General features: G+C 48.7%; 2 protein-coding genes across 2 annotated transcripts; both read left to right on the top strand.

Moving 5' to 3' along the window:
* Positions 1–72: 72 nt before the first annotated feature.
* Positions 73–3,580, top strand: golt1ba (golgi transport 1Ba). Its single transcript, XM_056587900.1, has 5 exons — positions 73–366; positions 826–917; positions 1,277–1,455; positions 2,028–2,109; positions 3,421–3,580. The coding sequence occupies exons 1-5, from the start codon at positions 342–344 to the stop codon at positions 3,457–3,459; spliced, it is 417 nt and encodes a 138-aa protein (XP_056443875.1). The 5' UTR covers positions 73–341; the 3' UTR covers positions 3,460–3,580.
* Positions 3,581–5,158: 1,578 nt separating this feature from the next.
* On the top strand, positions 5,159–9,546 carry spx (spexin hormone). Its single transcript, XM_056587903.1, has 6 exons — positions 5,159–5,237; positions 5,495–5,578; positions 5,712–5,769; positions 5,923–5,985; positions 6,610–6,699; positions 9,005–9,546. Exons 1-6 carry the CDS (start codon positions 5,232–5,234, stop codon positions 9,067–9,069), a joined length of 366 nt encoding a protein of 121 aa, XP_056443878.1. The 5' UTR covers positions 5,159–5,231; the 3' UTR covers positions 9,070–9,546.
* Positions 9,547–9,649: the final 103 nt, after the last annotated feature.

The following is a 9,649-nucleotide window of genomic DNA, read 5'->3' as shown; positions in this document are numbered from 1 at the left end:
GCTGATTTCCTTAGTTTTATACTAGTTTTATTAGGTTTTTGCTCATTTCTATTTTTATAGTAGTTGTATTAGTTTTTTTCCTGATTTTCTTAGTTTTATGGTCGTTTTATTTGCGGTTATTCCGTTAATCTCGGGATCGTTTGACACAATGTAAACCCTGCGAGTAACTGTCTTGAACGCAGCACGTACGTGTCCCGGAAGAGGTCGCTGCGTCAAGGCGTGTTTCCGGAAGACGTGGCTTGTTGCTGCAGTAGCAGGCAGCTGTCATCAGATCTTCTCATCAGATCTTCTCTCCTGCCGGTTCTCTACCTCTTTGGTAGATCGATCCGCTCACCGCCATCATGATCTCGCTCACGGACTCCCAGAGTAAGTCCACGTGGGTTGAGTCCCGCAGGTCCGCAGACCGGGTCCGTTTCCTGTCCCGCAGTTTTCGTATCGGTCCTCAGACTTGGTCCCTGTCCCGCAGACCGGGTCCCTGTCCCGCAGTCTTCCTGTCGGTCCGTAGACGTTGTCCCAGTCCCGCTGTCTTCGTCCATGTCCCGCAGTCTTCGTGTAGGTCGTCCAACTTGGTCCCTCGTACCGGTGACCCAGTCTGCGGGACATAGACCAAGTTTGCGGACCGACACGAAGACAGCCCCACAACATCTGTCCTGTACATAGTCCCGCATATAAAGTGTTCTCTGTCAATCATGTTATTCAGTTCAATGGTGTTCTAAATTATGTGGTGAATGATTAGTGAGTTATGCACTTAACAGCTGGATAACTTTGAACTCATGGCAACAGATTCACTCAGTGACCCCTTTTACCCTCTCCATGTCTCACCAGAGATCGGAATGGGGCTGACAGGCTTCGGCGTGTTCTTCCTCTTCTTCGGGATGATGCTGTTCTTCGACAAAGCTCTTCTGGCCATTGGAAACGTACGTATCATCGTGACACTGTATTCCTCTGTATCTGCACTTTCCTCTGTATCTGCACTTCCCTCTTTGTGTCTTTAACCCCCACCCACAGGGCGGCATGTGGCTCAGGGGTCGACTGGTAACCTGAAGGTTGCTAGTTCGATCCCCGGCTCCTCCTTTCCTAGAGTGTCAGGGTGTCCCTGAGCTAGACACCTCCCCCTGACTGCTCCCCGACGAGCTGGCTGTCGCCCTGCATGGCTGACACCGCCGGCGGTGTGTGAATGTGTGCATGAATGGGTGAATGTTAGGCAGTATTGTAAAGCCACTGGTTAGAGCAGCGCTGTATTAATGCAGTCCATTCACCGTGTCTGCCCCATCAGATCCTGTTCGTGGCCGGGCTGTCCTTTGTCATCGGGCTGGAGAGGACGTTCCGCTTCTTCTTCCAGCGGCACAAGGCCAAGGCCACGGGCTTCTTCCTGGGGGGGGTTCTGGTGGTGTTGATAGGCTGGCCCATCATCGGGGTGGTGCTGGAGATCTACGGCTTCTTCCTCTTGTTCAGGTCAGTGGGGGGGTGAACCTGAATGGGCTGAACTCGAGGGGAATGAGTAATGTTTGAGTGGGAGATTGCAAATTGTTAGGGTTGTTGTTGCGGGCGGCAGAGGCTCAGGGAGGTACAGTTGTTCGGCTGGAATCAGTTTTGAAAACTTAGGCTCCTCCTAAGGTAACCTGAAGGTTGCTAGTTCGATCCCCGCTTCCGCCTTTCCTAGAGTGTCCCTGAGCAAGACGCCTCACCCTGACTGACACCCGGCAAGCTGGCTGTCGCCTGGCATGGTTGAATGTGTGCATGAATGGGTGAATGTTAGGCAGTATCGTAAAGCGCTTTGAGTGGCCACTAGTTAGAACAGAGGTGTATGAAAGCAGTCCCATTTACTATTATATATTATAACAGTTCTTACATATAGTTAGTATTCACTAACTAAGTCAACCCCTTTTTTATATTCCTGATGAGGCTGAGAATAATTGATACAGAACGGTCACTAGGAACAGCTCATCCAACAGCCTCACTAAGAAGACTAGAATGATAATGAACAGGAGGTCCACTAACCGTGTGTCTGATTTGGTCCCATCCAGGGGGTTCTTCCCGGTCGTGGTGGGGTTCATCAGACGAATACCCGTCCTGGGGTCCATCCTAAACCTGCCCTTCATCAGTGGAGTAAGTGTCTGCCGGTCGGGGTACAGCCAGGGCGCGCTCCTGAACACATAGAGGTTGGCGTGTTCCTGTTGGTCATCCAGCTGCTGTCTTACCGTCGCCAGCGGGAGCCATCTTGGTCCCTCGGACGTAGGGGACCGTCGCTTTGAAGAAACAAGTCGCGACGAGACAGGATGCCATCATTCCCCTGGGGGGTGTTGACCAATAGCAGGCAGCGGTGTAATGGTGGGCGGAGCCCCCCCCCTGCACACACTGCGGTGATCGAAAGCCCAATGCAGCGCTCTGATTGGTCGTAAACCGGCCGTTAAGTCTGTGTGAACACGCCAACAACTATGTAGTCTGAAGTGCACCAGGCCTCCATTAACCGTACACAGCGGGTCACGCCTCCATGTCAAAGCCGTGGGGGGGGGGTCTGTGTTTAAGAGGGTGCTGCTAAACTTCACTGATCCCAGACCGGTACTGCTGCTGCTGGGTCCACCTGCCAGGGTGGTCTGAGAGGAGGCTTGAGGATAACATTGAATAGTAAACGGTGTATACCGTCCGGCTCTAGTCCAGTACCCTCATCCCATGATGATTCCAGAAGGCCCAGCAGGACTTCAGGGAGATGTGTGGCTAATCCGACGCAGTGTGGGCGTGGACGCTGTGTTCTGAAGTGTGTCTCCTGAAGTGGGTGTGGAGGCTGTGTTCTGAAGTGTGTCTCTTGTCTCCTTAAAGCCTTCGTAAGGCTGAGGATAAGGCCCCCCCGTCGCGGTCAGTGTCTGCAGATTCCCCCTGCATGTTAGCATGTATGTACTGTAACTAACTCGCTAAACGTAGCGTTCAACATGCCACCTTTCTAACGAGGAGTGGCCTTACTTACCTTTCGGTGTCGTTCCATTCCTTCCTCTGCATGTCTTTTTCATTTCCTCCAGGCTGAATTTGGCCCCCATGCAATACATGTGTAACAGGGGCAGGCGCTGTTCAGATAGGGGGCGCTGTGGGGCAGAACCTCCGTCCGGACGTGTCACCTGCCTGTCTACGAGATCATGGCTGTTGCTAGACGACCAACAATTAACTATCGTAACACACATACAAATAAACAAAATAATAATAATACTGACAAATAATTAATTTGAATCAATCAGTATATAACTTGTATAGTTTGGTGCTATGAAACGGGAAAGCCGACCCACGGAAAGCACCAGAACAGATCTGAACAGTGTTCGCTGTACCACAACGGCTCCCCCTATCTGAACGCCCCCTGCAGGCCGGACTTGGTACTGATGCGGGTCGGGGACCGGCTGAACTAACGTGCGCTATCCTCTTGCCTTTCAGTTTGCGGACCGAGTGGGCGAGAGCAACACCATGGTGTGACACGATGATGGACCGACACCCTGAGGTCTCCGGGGAACACGCCGAGATCGATGCTTTTATAAAACTCCAAGTGGCCACCGGAGGCGCTGTTATGCTATATATTATAACCCCCGCCCCCCCCTCGCCCCCCCCCCCTCCCCCTCCCCCACCTTCACCCACCCACAGTGGGCAGAAAGACTACTTTGTATTTTTACCTGAACGGTGCTGCTGCCAACTCAGGGTCCAACTCACCCTGGTCTCCACAGGAGGTCTGCTCCTCGCTGTAGGAGACGAGGCCGATCGACCACCTCCTCCTCCTCCTCCTCCTCCTCCTGCCCCTGCCCCTGAAGAGTGCCTCCATGGGTGGAATGGACAGAACTCTGGGCCCCCACCCTCCCAGGGTGGAGCGGGTGGAGCAGGCGGTGATGGGACATGAATGTGCCTGTGATTTAAAACGTGTGTTTAGAAGCCAAGGTGCAAGCGGTCTGGCCTTACAATTATGATCTGTTACCTTTTATGTTTCGGGGCTTTGGTTTGCTTCACGTCAACTGTTGGCGAGCTGTTTGACTACCGATGGTGGCTGAGGGCCATGATGGCCTCTTCTTCTTGGTATGATCGGCTGATGGCACTCAGATGGCCGCTTCTCCCCTGGTATGATCGGCTGATGGGTTCTGCTTTACATGTTTGGCTTTGACCAAAAATTTACTGTAGTTGCAACAAATTAACTTATTTGTCAACAACCTCTTCCAAAGAGAAAGTGAGAAAATCAATAGAAAAGAAAAAATGTACTCTATCGATCGCTAGTTCTGTTCAACTATATCTTCTTTTGTTTATACATATTGGATTTGAATCAATTAAATTATCCACGTTTTATTTTAAGGGCGGTAATTGTGATTAAGTTACTAATGAAAATCTGTTGTGTTTCCCCCAAATTCCTACTGTGTTACCCTAATACATTAACAGTATGGACAGGAATTAAATTACTTATAATTGGACATCAGGGCATTTAATGACCAACTGGCCAAAGAATACATTTGTTTCGGGAATGAAAAGGTTTAGTTTCTGTGTGAGGACCACAGAAGGTTACATGTGAAACAACAGAAGGTTACATGTGAAACAACAGAAGGTTACATGTGAATCAACAGAAGGTTACATGTGAATCAACAGGGCTTTGACAATGTTTTGCTGTTTGGCACTTTTGTAAATATATATATATAATGAAAGCATGGAGTGTCGTCATCGTTTTTCCCCCTTTAAATCAGAACAGAACCAATAGATCCCCTCTTCTACAGTATATGCGTCCAGTTAGTGATTCACTGTAAGGGTTTCATTCATAAAGTCTAGAGCTCATTCATCTCTGAAAGGCTTCCACAAGCAAAAGCCCCAACATCAATATTGGAACAATAAAAAAACGAAACGTTGCTTTTATTAAGAGGCGCCATAACCAACGTGTCCGACATTTAATTAACTCTGTGAATATCTTTAAATAGCCCGTCCATTACCCCGGGAGCAGAGCTCCAACAGTCAGAATTATAGGTCACAAAAGTGAATTGATTTGGAGCTGCAATTTATTCCCTCCCCGCGCATTGGTCCGACCGTCGTGACCTATGGCCACCCGACACCCATTAACCACTGCTCTGCTTGGGGCAGCCGGAGCTCCCCGCCCCTGAGAGTATAAAGACAGGGAGCACGGTCCTGACCGGCAGACCCCCGACCTCCCGATAACCATCGACTTTCCGAGACCCAGCGGTCCACACGGATACAGAAAGGCCTGCTCCTTATCAACGGCGGCCATGAGAGTAAGTAGCCCAACTCCCGCAGTATTGGGATTTAACTAATGAGGCCTGTCTCGTATAGCCGTCAACTCCGTGTTAAATCTACTGCAGAACCCATAACTTTGTTCGTTTACGAAATGCCTTTTACGCATAGGCCTTTGTGGCGCTATGCGTAATTACGCACGTAATTAGCCTACAGGCGCAGACTAATCTTCCACATTTGCGGTTATTTAGAGCTATAGTTATTTTAAATTACAACGCTTCTGATGTGTCCCTCCTAGGGGTTAAGGAAAGTGACTTTAGCCCACCTGCTCTCCATCCTGCTGCTGGCGACGCTCGTCTCGCGTTCGTGGAGCGCGCCGAAGGTAAGTTTACTTTTTTTAAATGCCTATCTATATATACATGCATCTTATATTCATATTTAATTTATTAAGTGCATCATAGTAGCCTTGAACTATTCTCCTATTTTGACGGAGTTGGTTTCTGCTCCTCACGCAGAGTTCTTTCCAGAGGAGGAACTGGACTCCGCAGGCGATGCTGTACCTGAAGGGAACACGTAGGGTCCTCTCGCTCTGTCCGATCACAATTCAGGAAGTCATTCAGCCAATAATATCATACTTATAAAACCAAATAAGTAATGCACAAGCTTTGGTGAATGAGATCAGTGGTGCAGTTATAATTAACCTCACCGTCTTGGTTCTCATTCCAGAGGGCAGGCGGTTCATCTCAGAAGACGGGAAGGAAGGAGACGTGTACGACACGTTGCACTTGGGTACCTTGGATTTACTTCTTATCATCCTGTTTTTCAGTTGGGAAACAGCCTTGTGTTGAACCTTACCTAACATTACTCATGACTAGAACGTTACACTAACACGGCGTATTAAACGCTGTAGTAGCTGATGAGGGAATCTGATTATTCACGCACTTACTGATCTTAGTAAACTAATTATAGCTCAATGCCACTTTTCTAATGGAATTATTTTAATACCTAAAATGAAAAATTCCTAAGACAATAGAATCAAATACTAGTATTACTGTACTGGTAATGATCTGGTCCTCTGCAGCCTGTCTGTGAGGCTGTCTGCAAGCCTGTCTGTTCAACTGCAGCCTGTGTGTTCAGCTGGAGCCTGTCTGTCTGCAAGCATGTCTGTGTGTTCACCCGTAGCCTGTCTGTGTACACCTTTAGCCTGTCTCACCCCTAGCCTGTCTACGTGTACACCTTTAGCCTGTCTCACTGGCAGCCTGTCTTTGTGTACACCTTTAGCCTGTCTCACCTGCAGCCTGTCTATGTGTACACCTTTAACCTGTCTCACCGGCAGCCTGTCTTTGTGTTCACCTTTAGCCTGTCTCACCTGTAGCCTGTCTCACCTCCTGTGTGTGTTCCTGTGCTCCTCAGAGAGCCAGGGGGGCCTGAGCCCGGAGAAGCAGAGCGTGGACCAGGCCGCCGCCCTGCTGCTCAGCTTCCTGCAGACGCTGAAGGACCAAGGTGACTGGTTCAGTAGACCTCTTCCTCCTCCTCTGGTTCAGTAGACCTCCTCTTCCTCCTCCTCTGGTTCAGTAGACCTCCTCCTCTTCCTCCTCCTCTGGTTCAGTAGACCTCCTCTTCCTCCTCCTCTGGTTCAGTAGTAGACCTCCTCTTCCTCCTCCTCTGGTTCAGTAGACCTCCTCCTCTTCCTCCTCCTCTGGTTCAGTAGACCTCCTCTTCCTCCTCCTCTGGTTCAGTAGACCTCCTCCTCTTCCTCCTCCTCTGGTTCAGTAGACCTCCTCTTCCTCCTCCTCTGGTTCAGTAGTAGACCTCCTCTTCCTCCTCCTCTGGTTCAGTAGACCTCCTCTTCCTCCTCCTCTGGTTCAGTAGACCTCCTCCTCTTCCTCCTCCTCCTCCTCCTCTGGTTCAGTAGACCTCCTCTTCCTCCTCCTCTTCCTCCTCCTCCTCTTCCTCCTCCTCTGGTTCAGTAGACCTCTTCCTCCTCCTCTGGTTCAGTAGACCTCTTCCTCCTCCTCTGGTTCAGTAGACCTCCTCTTCCTCCTCTGGTTCAGTAGACCTCCTCTTCCTCCTCCTCCTCTGGTTCAGTAGACCCCCTCCTCCTCCTCCTCCTCTGGTTCAGTAGACCCTGCTCTTCCTCCTCCTCTGGTTCAGTAGACCTCCTCTTCCTCCTCCTCTGGTTCAGTAGTAGACCTCCTCTCCCTCCTCCTCTGGTTCAGTAGACCTCTTCCTCCTCCTCTGGTTCAGTAGACCCCCTCCTCCTCCTCCTCCTCTGGTTCAGTAGACCCTCCTCTTCCTCCTCCTCTGGTTCAGTAGACCTCCTCTTCCTCCTCCTCTGGTTCAGTAGTAGACCTCCTCTCCCTCCTCCTCTGGTTCAGTAGACCTCTTCCTCCTCCTCTGGTTCAGTAGACCTCCTCTTCCTCCTCTGGTTCAGTAGACCCCCTCCTCCTCCTCCTCCTCTGGTTCAGTAGACCCCCTCCTCCTCCTCCTCCTCTGGTTCAGTAGACCCCCTCCTCCTCCTCCTCCTCTGGTTCAGTAGACCCTGCTCTTGCTCCTCCTCTGGTTCAGTAGACCTCCTCTTCCTCCTCCTCTGGTTCAGTAGACCTCCTCTTCCTCCTCCTCTGGTTCAGTAGACCTCCTCTGCTCCGTTAGACCGTCTTGCAGACCATCCAACCTCCTCCTCTGGCCCATCCGACGGCCTTCAGACACCGTGCGCTGAGCTACTGCGAACTAAACACGTCTACCGAATCACTCCAAGATGGATTTAGTTTAGCAAGACTTTAACAAATGAGGCAATTTTTATTATCGCGTGGGGAACTAGTTCCAAACTATTGAATTATCGTGTGGGGAACTATTTCCAAACTACTGAATTATTGTGTGGGGGACTTGTTCCAAACTACTGAATTATTGTGTGGGAGATTAGTTCCAAACTACTGAATTATTGTGTGGGAGACTAGTTCCAAACTACTGAATTATTGTGTGGGGGACTTGTTCCAAACTACTGAATTATTGTGTGGGAGATTAGTTCCAAACTACTGAATTATTGTGTGGGAGACTAGTTCCAAACTACTGAATTATTGTGTGGGGGACTTGTTCCAAACTATTGAATTATTGTGTGGGGGACTTGTTCCAAACTATTGAATTATTGTGTGGGAGACTAGTTCCAAACTACTGAATTATTGTGTGGGGGACTTGTTCCAAACTACTGAATTATTGTGTGGGAGACTAGTTCCAAACTACTGAATTATTGTGTGGGGGACTTGTTCCAAACTATTGAATTATTGTGTGGGGGACTTGTTCCAAACTATTGAATTATTGTGTGGGAGACTAGTTCCAAACTACTGAATTATTGTGTGGGGGACTTGTTCCAAACTATTGAATTATTGTGTGGGGGACTTGTTCCAAACTATTGAATTATTGTGTGGGGGACTTGTTCCAAACTATTGAATTATTGTGTGGGGGACCTGTTCCAAACTACTGAATTATTGTGTGGGGGACTTGTTCCAAACTATTGAATTATTGTGTGGGGGACCTGTTCCAAACTATTGAAGTATTGTGTGGGGGACCTGTTCCAAACTATTGAATTATCGTGCGTGGAACTTGCTCCAAACTACTAAATATTCATGTTTGTGGAACTTGTTCCAAACTTTTGAATTATATTGTGTGGAACTTGTTCCAAATTATTTAAATATGTTTTGTTCATTATCTTGTTGAGTTACATCTGCCTAAAGTTGTGCTGTCGGTCACCAGGCAAAGAAATGTTATCATGAAGAGCTTCCCCTCTTATCGTTCTCCCTCCCTCTCCCAGCCAACGAAAACGCCAACCAGCTGTCCTTCCAGGACCTTCCGGTGTGGAAGCGGGAATACTTCTGATGGAGGCGCGTCTGAAACGGCTCAAGACCATCCCTGATTGGATGTTTATAATACTGCGTGCTGCGACGGGGAGGGAAGACGTTTTGTAAATACTCGTGCTCGGATGATGATTGTTTGACGTGTTGTTTTAATAAAAACGAGTTTGAATTCATAGCATTCTGTTGTCTGAAGGAGTTCTGCTGCAACGAGACGGGGTGAATGAACCGTCACCAGACACATTCAACGTAATATTCACAAACCGTGGGACCATCTGACAAGCACTGACAGACCAGTTGTGGGGGATATAGGGGGAGGATGAGACCAGACCCCAACACACACTTTGCTAAGCACCGCTGAGAATGTAGACGTATATCAAACAGATCAAATGAAAAGTGAGAAATATTTAAACTGATCCGTCCAAATACCAGGAAAATAACAACATGTACGATTGTTTCATTGGGTTGGTGAAACCGTTTTCTGTAAACATTTTTTAAATCAACTGCTAGATCTTCGTGAAACAAATAAACTCATTTGTTCTTGCTGAGGATTAGTAGCTGGTTCCTCTCCCTAACATTTATTATATGAGGTCCTGGTTGTCAAT

This window comes from Gadus chalcogrammus, chromosome 4, assembly GCF_026213295.1.
Source record: "Gadus chalcogrammus isolate NIFS_2021 chromosome 4, NIFS_Gcha_1.0, whole genome shotgun sequence".
Classification (NCBI taxonomy): Eukaryota; Metazoa; Chordata; class Actinopteri; order Gadiformes; family Gadidae; genus Gadus; species Gadus chalcogrammus.
The sequence above is the reverse complement of the archived record's forward strand: the minus strand, read 5'-3'. Positions and strand labels throughout refer to the sequence as shown.

Excerpts from the sequence above, each read along its gene's own strand:
- golt1ba (XM_056587900.1), top strand. The coding sequence starts at position 342 with ATGATCTCGCTCACGGACTCCCAGA. Across the intron at positions 918-1,276 it reads CTCTTCTGGCCATTGGAAAC|ATCCTGTTCGTGGCCGGGCT; the intron begins GTACGTATCATC and ends CTGCCCCATCAG. Across the intron at positions 2,110-3,420 it reads ACCTGCCCTTCATCAGTGGA|TTTGCGGACCGAGTGGGCGA; the intron begins GTAAGTGTCTGC and ends CTTGCCTTTCAG.
- spx (XM_056587903.1), top strand. Across the intron at positions 5,770-5,922 it reads GCTGTACCTGAAGGGAACAC|AGGGCAGGCGGTTCATCTCA; the intron begins GTAGGGTCCTCT and ends TTCTCATTCCAG. Across the intron at positions 6,700-9,004 it reads GCAGACGCTGAAGGACCAAG|CCAACGAAAACGCCAACCAG; the intron begins GTGACTGGTTCA and ends TCCCTCTCCCAG.